The following is a 16,354-nucleotide window of genomic DNA, read 5'->3' on the forward strand; positions in this document are numbered from 1 at the left end:
TTAAAAAGCCAGTTTTAGGCAACAGATCCCATCTGATCTTGGAAACTAAGCAGGATCAGGCCTGATCAGTTCTTGGATGGGCTGCCAGGGAATACCAGGTGCTGTAGGCTATAGTTCACAGGTAGGTAATGGCAAACCAGCTCTTAATATTCTTTGTCTAAGAAAACCCTATGAAATTCATAGGGTAGGCTTAAAGTAACAGACAACTTAAAGGGAAGCGCTTTACTTAAAGTCTGTAGGTTTTCAATTTGCAGAATGTTTGAAGCAAGATTTGGGTTGTATGGAGTCAGCCAAAATGCATGCTTCCTCCCGATCCTGTTCTTATTCCAGAGAAGGAAAGAGGGAGTGGTGTGGGTGGGCTTTTGCACTGATATTATGTGTACTGTTGAGGGGCAATTCAAGCTTTTTTAGTGTAATGCATCTGAGGAAGTGGACTTAAGTCTACGAAAGCGCATGCTGCCAACTTCTTTCTTTCAGTTAGTATCAAAGGGGCTACAAGATCTCTCTACATACTATTAACACAGCTATACCTTTGAATTTCTCTGAATGAGCCTCCATTCTTCCCAGAGCTCAGAGAATATAGAGACACCTTTTTGACATTCCAGTGAACTATAGTGAGGCTCAGGAAGCAGAAAGGTATCCTGCTGTTTGCTGAGCATCTCCAAAGTCAATGCAAGGTCACACACAGCCTCCACCATTTCCCATGCTTTATGAAAGGGGAGGGGCTCTTGCCAGATTAAATCTAGGATTGATTATAGATTGCCTATATACAGAACTGAAGCTATATATATTATGAGATCAATTTTTCTTTGGGGGGGATTACTGCTCTGTTTCAATCTCTGTATTTTATTCTATTGTTGATTTTTGATTAATACGCAATGCATTTTGAATGTTTGCTTACATATACTTTAATAAATATATTATTAAATATGTGGTTGATAATACCCAACCAGGAATCTATATATAGACTGACCCATTTTTGTGATATATATATATATATGCATGCGCACACACTGTATAAATAGTAGCACAGGGCCTGCTAAGGATCAGGAGGAGCTGAAAATGGCCCTTCCAAACTTCACAGCATGCCTACCCCAGCTTTAAAAAAAGATGGGTAGGGAGTGAACCCCCCATTTTCCAGCTGAATAGCACTCCTCAAGTCTTCCATTTGGGGAAAAAACAAGGCATGAACTCTCCTTGTACCTTGTTTCAAATGTAAAATTTGGCTTATTGCCACTTCTGGGCTGCTGAATGTTGGCAGTAGGCTGGCAAATTTGATGGTGGCAGTATGGGCATGTTGCGGTCCCCAGATGATTCAGAAATGGAGGTTATGCAGCCTCCATCTCAAAAGGATACCCATACCTAGATAAAATAATGCACAAACTAGCAGGTGACAAGCATCATTTTTGGTCTCTGAACTTCTGTACCGTTAACCAGTCCCTCAACTGGAAGTTGTTACCTTTCATGGTGGGGGTGGTGCGGGAGACCTTCTTTCTCTGCCTTGGTGACATCGACAACCCTGGCTGCAAAGAAAGGAAAGGTGAGAATCTTCATGAAGATGCCATGTAAAAATGCTGGAGGAAATATCAAATATAAGCTAAGTCCTGGTTCTTACCAGTTGAGAAATCAAAATCAATGGTGGCTGGCGGCTTTCATTCAATGGAGTTATGAATCCGCACCAGAGTTTAAAAGGAACTTTAAAGGAGTAATCCAAGGTGCTGAACCCTAATCCCAAAACTTAAAATCACATTTAAAGGTCATACTAAACCCCGAAATAGATTCACTACTCCTTTGCCACAGGGGCCATTTTCATTTTATGAATGAAAGAAGATTCTAAGTGAGAATCAGCACTTTAGCAAGGCCTCAAAGAAATGCAGCCTCTCCTCTCTGATAGGCCCAAATAGTCCTGGTGTAGCACAGTTTATAGAATCAAAGAATTCTAGAGTTGGCTAGGACCACCAGGGGTTGTTGTTGTTATGTGCCTTCAATTCATTTTTGACTTATGGCGACTCTACAATGGGGTTTTCCTGGCAAGATTTGTTCCACTTCTGTGGAACAATGGATGGAATAAAATCCTTCCTGGACTGTACCATTTCAAGATTTAGGTGGCAAAAGTGGGAATTTTGATCCCTTTCCACAAAGCACCTACTACATTTCATAAAGAAAACCATCAGGGAAAAGGTTACATTTCAGTCTTCTCCAGAACAACAAACTCCCACCACCCTTTGTACGATTACACTAAACTAACTGTCTGGGTCAAGTCTTATTTGAAAATGGCAAGCGCACTCTTTTTATGGACGTAATGGGTTGACTTTGGGATTTTATACTTTGGATCAACTGATGGATCAGGCTAAGAATTTTTTCTATTTTCAATATTAAAGTCTACTTAGCAGCTACCTATGGGTGCACTGTGGCAATATCTACAATTACAACACCTTCAGGTGTTTATATATACACTACCAGCAATGAGTGTACCTCAGTCCTTCTGCTGTGTTGGAAGCATTAATATCATCTTCTGAGAAACAGAAACTAACAAGTCTAGTTTATAAATCTTTGTTGGGAAGAAATAAATCTTATGTTAATGAAGTTAAGAGGTGAGTGGAATAAAGAATTGGACTGCGTGTGCAAATTAACCAATGGAAAATTGTCCTAGCTTCAACATCTAAATTCTTTTGATCAAGCAAAAATTGATGTTCCAGGTCTATTGGATGTCATTATGCCTTTTGAGAAAGCCACTGTCTATTTTAACTAAACACTGGCAATGTAATACAGCGAATGCTTCTGTGTAGCACTTGATGTTGGTGTCTTCATCGGTTACCTCTTTCTGGCTGCATGTATTAGAATGTTTGTATTAGAAAAATCTTTGGCATTTGCACATGCTTTTTCAACTTTTATTTCTGTTATTTGGAATCTAACTGAAAGTCAACATGATTAGATCCAGCAGGCTTTTACTGTTACTTTTACTGTTTACTTTTTGTTCTATAGTTGAAAAGATGAACATCACCTGTTGTTCAGTGATCAGAAGACCTTTCTGTTTAGCTACACATGAATGTGTATTTTATAGAAGCCAACATGAAGAAAATATTTCTTTGGAAATATGGTCAATTATATCAGTGTATATGCCTAGTCCATGTTCACAGCCATATTTCCCTTTTCTCCCCACTCTTTCTTCTTCCTCTCCTTTTAATTTTTCTTCATAATCACATTTAAAAATCCAGTAGTTTTAAAATATTACTTTTCCATGGGCATGGAATGTATTTAGTTGGAAGGTATTCAACTATGTGACACCCTCCCCTATCTCAGACAGAGCACGAAATAGCACCACCCAGGCAAGTTATTGACAAGTAATCTTATGACTCTTCTGATTCATATCAACTGGCCTCCAACTGTTCGTATGCAGGAGAAGCAAAAACACATACCTTCAACAGAGGATTGGGGAGCCGGTCTTCATCGATTTCTGGATAACAAATTGTATGTGGAGAAACATAAGAGAAAGAAAAGAGTTAATAAAACACACATGGACAAAAATACTGTGGAGAAGTGAATGACTTTGATGGGGAAAAACAGAAGATAGATTGGGTTCTATTGGTGGACAAATGGATGGTTCAGATTAGACTAATAAAAAATTGTCTTTCAGTTGTTTAACAACAGTAAGAACACAGCTTTTCCCCAAGCAAAAAAAAAAATCCCAGTATAAGCATCCATGATCTGAATGATACATTTGGATGTGTGCAAGCAGGCCAACCCTATGTTTGCCTCATGACCATTGGGCATGCTGCATTTTGAGGAGACCATAAATGATAGTCCGGAAAATGTGACCTTCCCAAAGCTCTGGCAGAGAGTGGCTTACTCTGTCTTTTGCACAACTATCCTGTCCCATGGTATTGATGGTGAACCTTGGAATTCTAATAAAATAACAGCAAGAAAGAAGATCCCACTAACCTAGCTGTGCCTGAACTACACTATTGCCAAAACTGGTGTGAACAGTGGTGGATGGTGGCTGCCATGTCAGTGGAATGATGAATCTGCTCTGAGGTTTACTCTCAAACTACAGCTGTCCAAAGTATTGAAGCAACATTGGGAATGGGGTTCCTCCCCTTGAACAGTGTTTAAAGTCTGAACTAAAATCAGCAATGGATTCACTGCCCCATCAGTTTGATTACCAACTGTCACTGAGAGCACCAATGGAGAACGCATGGCTCTCTGGATGTTACTATAGTACAGCTGCCACTATTCCTCACTACTGGCTATTCTGACAAGGGCCCATGCAGGTTGATGTCCAGCAAGACTTGGAGGGTCATGCATCAATCATCCCTCTGCTAGAGAGTACCATGTAGTTTCCTCATTAGAAAAATGCTTTGAGCATAAAGTTAGGGCAAAAGACCAAAACGGCAACAGCAGTGCTCTGCCAGACACTTACATAATGCATGAGCACATGCAAGAGAAATAATCTCTTATGGTATTTAGAAAGTAGGGCAGGGTCACATCTTTCCAAATGGCTTCAAGCAATACACTCAATCCATGTGTGCCTAGGGAACACCAGTATCCAATCAAGGTGCTCCATGCATGTAACTTTGGAGGTGGCCTGAATCTATTTCCATGATCCAGAAGTGGACCAATGTACCCCAACCAGTCTTCTGGTGGTATCATCACCATCACCATCACCATCCTCATTTCATATCCTGTCTTTTTCCCAGTCTGGGATGCAAGACAGCTTACAATAGTTAAAAGAAATACACCTAATATATATTAAGTAAATAAATTAATTAAAATATCATTAAAATAGCTATACATTAAAATCAGTTAAAACATAACTATTAAAAAGGCAAACAAACAAAACATGGACAGACAGTATGACACAATTCTGCAAGGCCCAGAGTCCCCTTAAGCAATCAGACTTCAAAGTCTGAGGTTTTTTGTTTTTTTTTAAGTCTTAACTTGCCTATAGAAAGACAACCGGGAAGGTGCCAAGCTAACCTCTCTTGGCAAGAAGTTTCAGAGCAGCCACTGTGAAGGCCTTCTTTGTGTTTCTACCAGATGTACCTGTGAGGGCGGTGGACCTTCCCCAGAGGATATCAAAACATAGATAGGCTCAAATGGAAGAATAACTGCTGGGAAGCTTTGGACAGAGAATAGCCATGGATTCTCTCTACGGTAATTCTAAGGGACTTTCAGGGTGCATTGTGCCCAGTGTCTGAACAAATATGACTATTGTGCTGGGTGCTAGCAGGGAGTCCCTTGACATCCAAACTGTTTCTCTCTATGGATTTGATGGCTGCTTATGAAAATGAGGTTAAATGATTTTCTTATGAGTATTTATTTCATTGTGCTTTTATTTTTAAGTTTTGTTTTTGCATGCCACTCTAGGAGGAAGTTTGCCAGCTGATCGGGGAAGGATAGACTCTCACACTATGCAATTATAATGCAATGAATCTACTTTAACTGCCATGATTCTGCCCTCTGGAATTCTGGGGTTTGTAGTCTGGTCAGAGGCACCAGGGGAGCTCTCTAGTTTAGGATTCTAAAGGCCCTTCCCTCAGCCTCAAATCCCAGTATCCCACAGGGTGGAGCCACAGCAGTGAAAGTGGAATATCAGCACTATACTTCTGTAGTGTGAATAGGCCCCAGGTCTGACCTGCTCCCCTGCTCTAAGGAAAATTCAGCAGGTGACAGTTTACAGAGATAAGCAGTTTATCACCTTCTAATGCTGGTAGCACAAAACGCTGTTTAAGGCACAATTGGGGGGGGGGCATTAAACAACTTGGCCACTCTGTTCAGGAGCCCTGTTGAACTAGCACTAGAAATACAAAGGGATAACTAAATGCTATTTTTTCCAAATCTGGCACCTACTATTATTCAATTGGACTATAAGTTCCCTCATCCTCTGATCAGCATGCATGGCCCAAAGCTGTATCAACTCCGGCCAATTGCCATGATGGTTGAAGAATAGCATGGGTGTTGCAGTCTAACACATCCAAAAGGCAACAGGGTAGGAAATGCTGCCTAAACCTAACCATAGAGCTGGCTGAATACTGCCTCTGCTTTCAACAAAATAGACTCTAAGTAACCACCATTAACAGAAAATATTTACCTCTTTATAAATGAAGAGGCATTTCTTTCCAGCTTGTCCAATGCAACAAGAGGAGAAAAGGTGAAAGGCATCTGAATATTAACTGTGCTATTAAGAGGGCAAATGGATTGTGTGCGTGGGTAGGTGTTTGTGTGGAGGGAAGGCATACATTATAGACAAAGAGGTAGCAGCATGAGGAAAACCAATCCAATCACAGGTGTGCACTACTTGTATGTGTGAAGTCTGCCATCTTCTGATCTGGGCATTGTGCCTGTATCCCTCTAAGGTGGAAAGATGTCCAACAACTCAGGAACATATCCTTGTGCCAGAACTCTTAAATACACAGGTTGCATTTCCAAGGTAGGTGCAAATTAAGAAAACAGAAGGTTAATGTCAGCCAGAGCTCACTGCAGCTTCAACCTGATCTCATGCCAAGGCTCAACGATTCAGTCCAAGAAGCCTTGCCTCCAAATTTAGTATTAGGTCCCCAAGGTCTTTTTTGATTCATTAAAGATGCCAATAAAGCAGACTCAAACAGTGGTATGCTTCATTTAATAAATAAATAAATGCAATGCATTAAGCAAAGTGGGCCTGAAAGAAAAAGACAATATCCTACCCTCACTCCCATTTTGGCACTCAGTCCGTTTTTATTGTTATGAACATATTAAGATCTGTTTAATTTTAGTTACCATACAAAACTGCCATGAAAAAGGAAAAATAACCACAAACCTGATTTATTAAACTAAGACAGATGGTTATGGACTGAAATACTGAAATGTGTTACAAATTTGACTTTGAAATCTGCTAATTTAATGTAAAACAAAAATGTGGGCTGAGATCCTGGCTTGGGAGAAGTACTGTAAAGTTCCATACAGGCAGAACACACAGACAAATCTCCCTCTTGTTCACCCAACCCACCTTTGAAGGTGCTGCAAATCCACACCAAAACAACCATTTATTGGTGGAGTGGGGGAGTGGAGCAGCATCCAGCTATGTTTCTATAGCGGGACACACAGCAACAGGTATCCTCTGGGACCTCTCACAAAACTACGAAAGTGACTGTGTGTCCTAGGGCCAGTCACTACCTCCCCATCTTGATTTACCTCTAAGGGTTGTTGTAAGGATGGGTTGTGGGGAGATCCATAGGCCAGAATCCTGCTGGGGAGTTACACATAGGTAACTTCAAATATATAGTCATGTTAGTCTGTAAAATAAGTATGTGGAGAGATCTTGTAGCACCTTTGAGACTAACTGAAAGAGAGAACTTGGCAGCATGAGCTTTCATTGAACTAAGTCTACTTCCTCGTGCATCTTTCAAATGCATCTGAGGTTTAAGATTATGAAAGCTTATGTTGCCATCTTCTTTCTTTTAGTTAATCTCAAAGGTGCTACAAGATCTCTCTACATAGGTAACTGTTTGTCATTCATGTTCCCTACATATTCCTGAGTTTAGGGGACACATAGGGACTGTGAAGGTTCTCCCACTTACCAGTCAGCAATCATTATGATCAATGCGGGTCTGTTCCCCAATCTCTTAGGAATACTCAAATTACTATGCCATGTTGATAGTTCATAACATTAAAACTAATATAATTGTTTTTAAAAACCCTACTTTCAACATAAACTTAATAGAATAACATTTTTGAAAGCATATTAACAATTAACACACAACCCTGCCCCACTAGCAGTCCCATCTCTGCCTCAGAAAGCTCTCTTCCACTTTCTTGCACCTTTTTAAGCCTCAAAGATTTTAGAAGCAGCACCTTAGTTTAGTCCTGTCTTGTTTCCCTTCTTTTCCCCTTTGACCTCAAACATCTTAGCAGCAGTACATCACAGGGCTCTCTCCCGGTTTTTTAGGTGAATTCTACCCAGTGTTGCCATAATTTATTTCTAATGTCCTAAAATGGATTTGTGAAGCCTCCTGTTTCCAACCCTCTTTTTTTGGTGCCAGAACTACTTCCATTTGAGTCATCTCTCATGTTTACCACTCTTTCTTTTATAGTACTACCCTCAGGAACCAGTAGCTTTAACTCTCCTTTTCCCTAGCCATTTTCTTTTCTTGGTTCAGGAATTTTATCACCATTGCCTCAAAAAGCCTTTCCATGCTTTTGTAACCCTTTAAAATATCTCCCAATACTGTTACGCAGGCCTCCCTTTTGGTTTGTATGAATCCCTGTTTGGCGTTTTGGCTTGAAACAGGCCACTCCAATTTGGGTGACAAACCAACACACCTTGTCAAATTTGGAAGTATCTGACATATCTCAAACGTTACAGCAGGCTTTTGCCCATTTTTGTTGCTTCATGGAAGTCTGCAGTTTGGATTTTGGATTTTTTAAAATTTGAAACTGAACACTGCAACTTGGACAACAGCCATAGTAGAGGCTGACACATTTACCATGATTACCTGTTGCGTTGTGGCTGCCATAGATAGAGCCTGAAATAGAAGTCTATTATAATACAAGACTTTCTTTTTTATTATAGATGCACACCGTGGACTGGACTGAGTTTCAAAAAGGCGTTGTTCATACACTGGGAATAAAGGCCATGCTTGCTGGTGGCTGCTCTCAGTGACATAAATACATGGGTAGCACTGATTGACTGTGAATCACTGTGCGTCATCCTCTCCACAATATGATCCACCATTGTCTGGGATCACCGATGTGCCTCACTCCTGAAAGATTACAAACCATTTTTTAAAAAATGGAACTGAAGTAGCAGCAGCAGGCCAAGGAAACATGGCAACCAGCATTTAGCCATCATTAAAATAAATGACCACCAATCCCCTTTTCAAGCAGTATGGTGTCAAGACACACCCCTAACCCCAAGTGCTTTTCGGATTGGACTGTGAAAAACTAAATGGACTATAAGGTGATGTCAGATGTTTGCCTGTGTTCCACACTCTCTGTAAAGGGTGCTGAATTTGGAGCACCACAGTCACCCAGGAAACATAACAGGCTGTTGCTATGGGAACTAGGATTCTGCCATGCTCCCTCTCCTTAACTCTGGTGGGCCAGAAGTCATTTTGAAAGGATCCTCAAAGTTCTCCATTCCAAATTCTGCTCTAGTCAAGCTCCAAGACCCTGTGCACAAGAAATAAACAGGCTGTATGAAAAAAGTTTGGACCTGGGAGCAGTGTTAAAAGGAAAACCAAGGGTGGGGGGGAGGATGCTTAGCACAAAACAAAAGGTTTTGAGCTTTGGTGTGATCCCCTCTTAACAAAAATCCATACTGTGCCATTTCAGTTTTGATGAAAAATGAGCCCTATAAGGTTTCAAATGCTGCTGTCACACTGCAGAATTAAAGCAGCTTGACTCTGTTTTAAATGTCATGACTTCATACTATGGATTCCTGGGATATTTAATTTGTTGTGGAAGCAGAACCACAACCGGTCAGAACTCTATGACAGAGAAGGCTAAGTATGTCACGGTACTGACGTGCCAAATGCGCCGTGCTGGCAGAGTACTAGGGTTAAAGGACCACACGGCAACTGCACAGTCCCTAACCCTAGTACAGCGTGGCACCGTAACAATGGCAGCGTCCCATGTGTACGGGCACCGCCATTGTTACATGACAGAACATCTTAGGACTCAGTTATCATTATATGAAACAAAACTGTCAAAGGAGACATGATCAACCAAATATATTTTGCTGCCTGATTAAAAGGACATAATACCCCCTTCCATCTACCAAAGTTTGTCAAACTTATAGCTGAGTCTTATTTTGACAGCAGTAATGGCTTAGCAGCATCCTAAGAGCAATGGGCTGACTCAGGGCATCTTAAATTTTGTAAAACTAATAATGTCACAATTCTTCCTTAACTCTTGTAAAATAAGATTTTAACTAAATCTTGTAATTATTTTAAGTCATATTGGATCCTTGGAGAAAGGCAAAATATAAATTCAGTCAATCAGCCAATCAATTAATATGACTGATGTTGTTCTGTCCTGCAACTCCATATAACCATGGTGATAATGGTGGCTCGGGTTAAGATTAGGGGGGGAAAGGACTGTGGGATTTGCAGAGTTTTTGTAGTGAACCTGATAAAATACAACACTTCCCAAAACAAGTATTCCTTCCATCCTCACCAGTGTCTACTCAGATCAGAAGATGCTATTCATCCAATGACAAATTTCCAGCAAAGAGACAGAAGCATACAGACTGAGAGTAAGGTGGAGATTAGAAAACTATTCTTTTAAGGGCAGAGGGCTACCTGGACAGTTAATGTCCTTCCTTGCCCCGATGCCTGTTTCCCTGATGGCCAGCCACTAAGGTTGAAGACACAATGTCTGAAAGGGAACCCAAATGGGTGATTCACCTGCAAGATAATGAGATGCATTCACTTTTTCTGACAATGCCAAGACTACACCATGGCAACTTTAAGAGTAGCATGAGGATCAGATTTCAGTTTGGCTCTTCCTTCCAATGTTTTATGTGTGGACCATTGCAGAGGGGTCAGAAGCCATTGCCAGTTGCTTTCAGCACAACTGGGTGTGATGTCACTTTTGCTTTAAAATATTTGGCTGGTTTTTTAAAGCTTTGGGGGATTGTGAAAGGACCCAACCACCACATTTTTGTGGCTTTGGGTATATTCTGGGGGGAAAAAACATTACTCAAAAGGAAAGGGTTGGAGGGGCTTGGGTTCCCTTGTGGAGATTTAAAAACAAGATTGGGTCCCAGGGGCTGAACTTTCCCACTCCTTGCTTTAGGTGATTTATCTTCCCTTAAAAAAATAACAATTTTTAAAATGTATTATCTACTGATCATACATTTATTCTTCTGCAACAAACACATTGAAAATAACCAATGACATTAAAATCACTAACCAACCAGTTGGCATTTGGCAAAACTGCTCTGGGAAAAGAGGCGAAGATGGATGTGTGTGTGGGGCAAAGATGACTTGATGTCAGAAGCAGCAGGGAGTCAGGGACCACCATAAGCTATTTATCTAGTACATTTAAAGAGCTTCTCCCCAACACCTCTGCCCAAATCAGCTCTAGCAAAGAAATCTATGCTTTTAAAAATAACATCTATTACAAGGGAGTTTCTCAAACAGCTATACTGACTTTACAAATGTTGTGTCCGTCTTCAACCTCGATCTCCCCAAAAGCTCAACCTCAAATGTGAGGTCTGAGTTTAGCCTTTGTAACCATTCCTTAGAGAACAGAAACCCTGCTTATATGCATGCACTGTCTAAAATTTGATTTCCTATTATGTTGGTGTTGAGAAGGTGGACCTTTGTGCAGCATTCAATATTTATGTGTGCTGCAATGGCAGCTTCGTATGCTGGTGCGCTCTTAGTTTTTCTCCCCCATTTAACTAACAAACACATTTCCCCCCTTTCTTTTCTGCTGCAACGGCTGTTGGGTCTCAGTGGAAGGGATGGTTTGGAATGCACAAGAAGGAGCGTGTAATTTCTGGGCTCTCAAATTATCTCTGCTCCATTTGAAGATCAAACGCAGGTGCCTGCTGGCAGAAGGGAAAGGGGAGGCTGGTTTTGTCAGGCGATGGAAGTTTAAAACACACACAACACATGCACATGCACACACTCTCCCTCTAGCCTCAATCAGAGCATGGTACTGCCGCATATGTTGCATGAATGCAGGAGGGCAATCCTCTCCCAATACCTGTTTTGCAGGGCAGAATGATGTTTCGATGTGATAGATACATTACAGAGTGCATTTAATCTGCAAAATGTTTGCAGCATTGTCATCTCAGACACCAGACTTCAGGGGTGTAGTTTATTTATTAGTTACAGTACTTTGCATTCTGCCTTTCCTCCTTGAGTTGGCATACATTTGTCTCCTCCTTCTCACTTTACACTCACAACAGTGCTGTGGGGTAAATCAGGGTGTGGGGAGGTTGGCCCATGGTCACTGAGTGAGAATCATAGTTCAGTCCCAGTCTAACAAGTTTCCTTTATTCAAATGAACATTCCTGATAGATTGTTTGGCCAAGCTGAGGATGATTGAAACTCGTAACTATTTCCATATTGGTTTTCAGGTTTATTAAAACAAACCCAATACAGTGGGACCTTGGTATCTGCTGGGGTTTTGTTCCAGGACCCCCCGTGGATACCAAAATCCATGGACGACCAAGTCCAATAAAATATAATGGCACAGTAAAATGGAGTTCCTTATACTGTATAAATTGCAAAATCAAGGTTTGCTTTCTGGAAATTTATATTTTAAGATACATTGTCAAGCTATGAAGAGTTGAATCCATGGATAAAGACTCAATGGATACAGAGGGCCAACTGTAAAGTATTGTTGTCTTTAACTTTGAAGCACATCTGGCAGCTGGAAATTAGTTCTCCCTCCACAGCATTCAACAACTGAACACTTGGAGCAGAGCTCAAAAAGGGCTCATTTTGGATTACAACTCCTAGTGTGTCTCTTCCAGGTACAGCTTCTACAGGTTGGTAGTCAAAACCCAGAGCTTTCAGAGCTCTTTCCACTTCAAACATTTGAACCTGTGCCTCCACTCATGGCTGTAGCCGTGTAACTCATGTTACCACTGAAAGATAGATATCCATACTGTAGTCAAGGGTTATGGCCATACAGTTCAGAGGCCCATGGTTCCAATCTAGTCTATTTAAGGATCAAGGTGAATTTTCTTTCTGTGGGGATTTCAGCCACAGTTTGGTTGTCCAGGTTAAATGGCTTCAAGTACTCATCTCTGCCATGTCCCTATTTGAGAGATGCAGTATGGTACAGATTTAATTTGGACTACAACTTCCATAGTCCTTCATCATTGGCCATGCTGGCTAAGGGTCCTGTGAGTTGAAGTCCAAGACATTTGGAGACCCCAGAGAACCACACTAGGCACTCTGACCAGATAATCATCTATGATGTCAAAAGCTATTAAGAGGGAGAAAGGACAGGAAAGTACGCCCCCCCCCCCCAAAAAAAAACCCCAAAATAGATGGCCTGCCATGCCCTCTAGCACTGCCTCTTTTCTATATTCAGGCTGGAGTTTTTAGGAAGAACAATTCATTCAGAAATGACTAAAGCTACTATACTACTAAATATTATCAGGTAAATTTCTGGTATGTGTGGAAGAGAGAGAGAGGAGGGAAAGACAAAAACTGCCCTGTAGTTCAGATATGAGAATCATGCACTGTTCAGATGCTGTTGGATAGAACTCTTAGGAACCTTCGCCACTGGTTGTGCTGAAAAAGGCTGATGGGAACTACACTCTGACAATTCCCACGCCACTATAATTCAGACATTATGGCATTCACTATAGCTGTACTTAAACAAAACAACCCACAATTTAAATCACAGAGGTGGTATCAAAGAGTCTTTCTATACTTCACACATGCATCATTTAATTTACTTATGGCAATGTTCCAAAATTCAGTTTTAAAAGCCAGAATTGTCATGGGATAAAAATATATTAACCAGCCAGACTTCCTCAAATCAAAGCTTTCCTCAGTCCATTTGTGTTCTCTTTATCCTCGTCTCCTCTAATTACACAATCCTGACTCCTATCAGGATTACAGACACCTTCTTTGAGAAGGAAATCAGCTTACTGTGGCAAATGAAGTGGCTCCCAATTGCGTCATAGACCAGGATGGGAATCTTTCAGTTCACTGGATCCTATTGCAGATTCCTGCATTCCTCACCATTGGCTATGCTGGCTAGGGTTGATGGAAGTTGCAGTCCCAAACAACATGTGCAGGGTTGCATGATTCCAAATGATGGTATATAGAATTGTAATAATAATAAAACTTTTATTTATATTCTGCTTTTTGTTTTGACAATCTTAAGCAGTGTACAACATTAAAATGATACAATAATATATACACCCCCCCCCCCTTTAAAAAAGGAAGAAGCAGTAGTGGCATTAAGGAGATTGTCAAGATCCATTTAGCTGGAAAACAGTGAAGAGAGAAGTGTGGGAAGGCCAGCTAACCTGATCCTAAGCATTGAAAAGCACCTAACTGGCCATATGAAAGGAGGACTGAAAATTCAAACAGCTCCAGCCAGTGAGCCAAGCTTGTTGAATCCAATGCAGTCACCCCCTTGAAATATGTGACCCTCCTAAGGCTGTTGCATGACAATTGCCATCTCTGTCCAATGGTCACATGGCTTTGGGTAGTGGGAGTTGTAGTCCAACAACATCTGGAGAGCCACAGACTCTTGATCACACTTTAAGCAGACACAGGAGCATTAAAGAGACCACAGCAATCTATTCAACTTGGCTCTAAAATCACTCAAGTCCCTCTGCTACTCTGATCCTTATAGGATGGGCTGGGCAATGTGTAACCTTCCAGATATTGCCAAGCTGCATACCCAACAGCAGCAAATGCTTGGAGTTGCAGGCCAACTACATCTGGAAGGCCACTATTTTGACCACACCGTCCTAGGAAGCTCTATTCCAGCAGGAACCACCAAACCTTTTGGATTGGGGTGGGCAACAGGGTAGTGGGCCATGCTGGACATACCCCACTAGGACCAACATCCTAGTGGGATGCTAAAAAGTGGGATTTTTTCATTCTTTTCAGAAAATAGTTTTTTTTTAAAAAAACAAAAACAAAAAACCATAACTACACATGATGAAGGAGCTTTTTCTTTAAAATGCATTAATCGCCATGACAATTTCACTTGTGGAGAACTTGGACACACACACACACACACACACAGAAAAGAATGGGGGTGCATATGGCCAGTGAGACAAGTGTTGGAGATTTAGCTTTAAAGATGACAAGTGGAATCCTGCAGCTTCCCAGGAGTTGACTGAAGGGGTAAAGCTAAGGTGGGACTCTAGACACAATATTCATTATTTCTCTCCCCACTCTCCCTCTTCCCCCATCCCAACTGGAAAAGTACTTCTGCTATACCTTTCTCCTTTCATGGAAGGAGATGGAGCACCAAAGCCTTCTGGGTCAAGGGATTTAAAGAATAATAATTAAAAGGCACCTCTCCATTGTGTTCCTGAAAGAGTATCACAGCTCCAAAGGAGTGAGGGAAAGAGGCAGAACAATTACCAAGAAAATGAGCTCGGATCACCTGTCAACTCCAGGGAGCTGCTTAGTCTGGGGATGAAAAGAGCTTTAATTTATTCGGCTAAAAGAATTTGGCTGCTTTGCATTGCTACAGGAATAAAAAAATAATAACAGTCCCCCTCCATCCCACCAGGTAAATTCTGTTGCTCCAGTGCAAGGGTGGAGAGCAAAAGGCAGCCCTGTAGATGTTGTGGGACTACAAGCCCCATGTTTCCTCACCATTGGTTGTGCTGGGTAGGGTGGCTGGGAGTCGAAAACCAGTGACATTTGAAAGGCTGCATTTTGCCCCCAACGCCAGCTCTAGCAGCATGAAAAAAATCAGCATGCCCACCCAGGCCAGGTTCATCATCCTAACCTATAATGCAAATGGGCCTTTGCTGTATCAGCATTTCTATTTGCTACTAGGCTGTATCTGCAGGAATTACCTCCTGCCCTTTATTTCTTGCCATAATATTGGCTTATACTCATGCTCAAGGCTTAGAAAATAGAGAATCAAACATGATAAACATGCACACAGGTCCAGAGGGAATGGGAACATCAATTTCTTGAAGATACACAAGGTCGTACCAAACACTTGTACTTTACACCAGCGAAGGGTGTGTGTGAATCTGTAACCCTCCAGATGTTGTTGGACTTTTAACTCCCATCTACCACTGCCTGTATGGCCAATGGTTGGCAACAATGGGAACTGCATTGGATGCCTTGCTGAGAGCACTTTTCTTTTTAGAGAAGGTTCATGCCATCTTGCAATAGCTGGTTGATTCCTTCACTTTCTACAGAAGATTGGCACTCAAGGCAACTTAATAATTTCTTAAGTGTCTCACCTTACCACTAGCTTCTTCTTGACTCAATTCCAGGTCACCTCTTACATTTCCCCAATTATCCTTCTTTCACTTTAATTGCACATTGTTCTGCTACATTTTCAACAAGGTTGAGCAAAAAGGGCCTGCTAACATTAATCTTCTTCTTGACTCATCCTTTCCTTTGGTTTGAGTTTCCTGGTCCAATGCATACTTTACTTCAGCCTCCCAGTAACAAACTGAGATTGCTACTACTACTAGCAGTCTACTAGACTAATGCATATGGTGGTTTATCGGTTGGTATTATTTTGTTTAATTTATTGTTGTTTTAACTAGTTATTGTGGTTTTAATTTAGATATGCAGTTTAATAACTTTTTAAGGGGGGAGGGAATATATTTTTTTTATGCTGTTTGTTATTTTAATGTTGCAAACCGCCCGGATTGGTTCGCCACAGGGTGGTATATAAATAAAATTTT

General features: G+C 41.1%; 1 protein-coding gene across 1 annotated transcript in view; it reads right to left on the bottom strand.

Moving 5' to 3' along the window:
- The window catches only part of PPP1R1A (protein phosphatase 1 regulatory inhibitor subunit 1A), a 107,042-nt gene that overhangs the window by 18,739 nt on the left and 71,949 nt on the right, over positions 1-16,354 (bottom strand). Inside the window, exons 3-4 of the mRNA XM_042449760.1 lie at positions 3,420-3,457; positions 1,460-1,523 (exon numbers count right to left, since the gene is read on the bottom strand). Of these exons, the coding sequence (XP_042305694.1) occupies positions 1,460-1,523; positions 3,420-3,457 (102 nt within the window). The remainder of the gene's footprint in view (positions 1-1,459; positions 1,524-3,419; positions 3,458-16,354) is intronic.

Source organism: Sceloporus undulatus, chromosome 2 (genome assembly GCF_019175285.1).
Source record: "Sceloporus undulatus isolate JIND9_A2432 ecotype Alabama chromosome 2, SceUnd_v1.1, whole genome shotgun sequence".
Lineage (NCBI taxonomy): Eukaryota > Metazoa > Chordata > Lepidosauria > Squamata > Phrynosomatidae > Sceloporus > Sceloporus undulatus.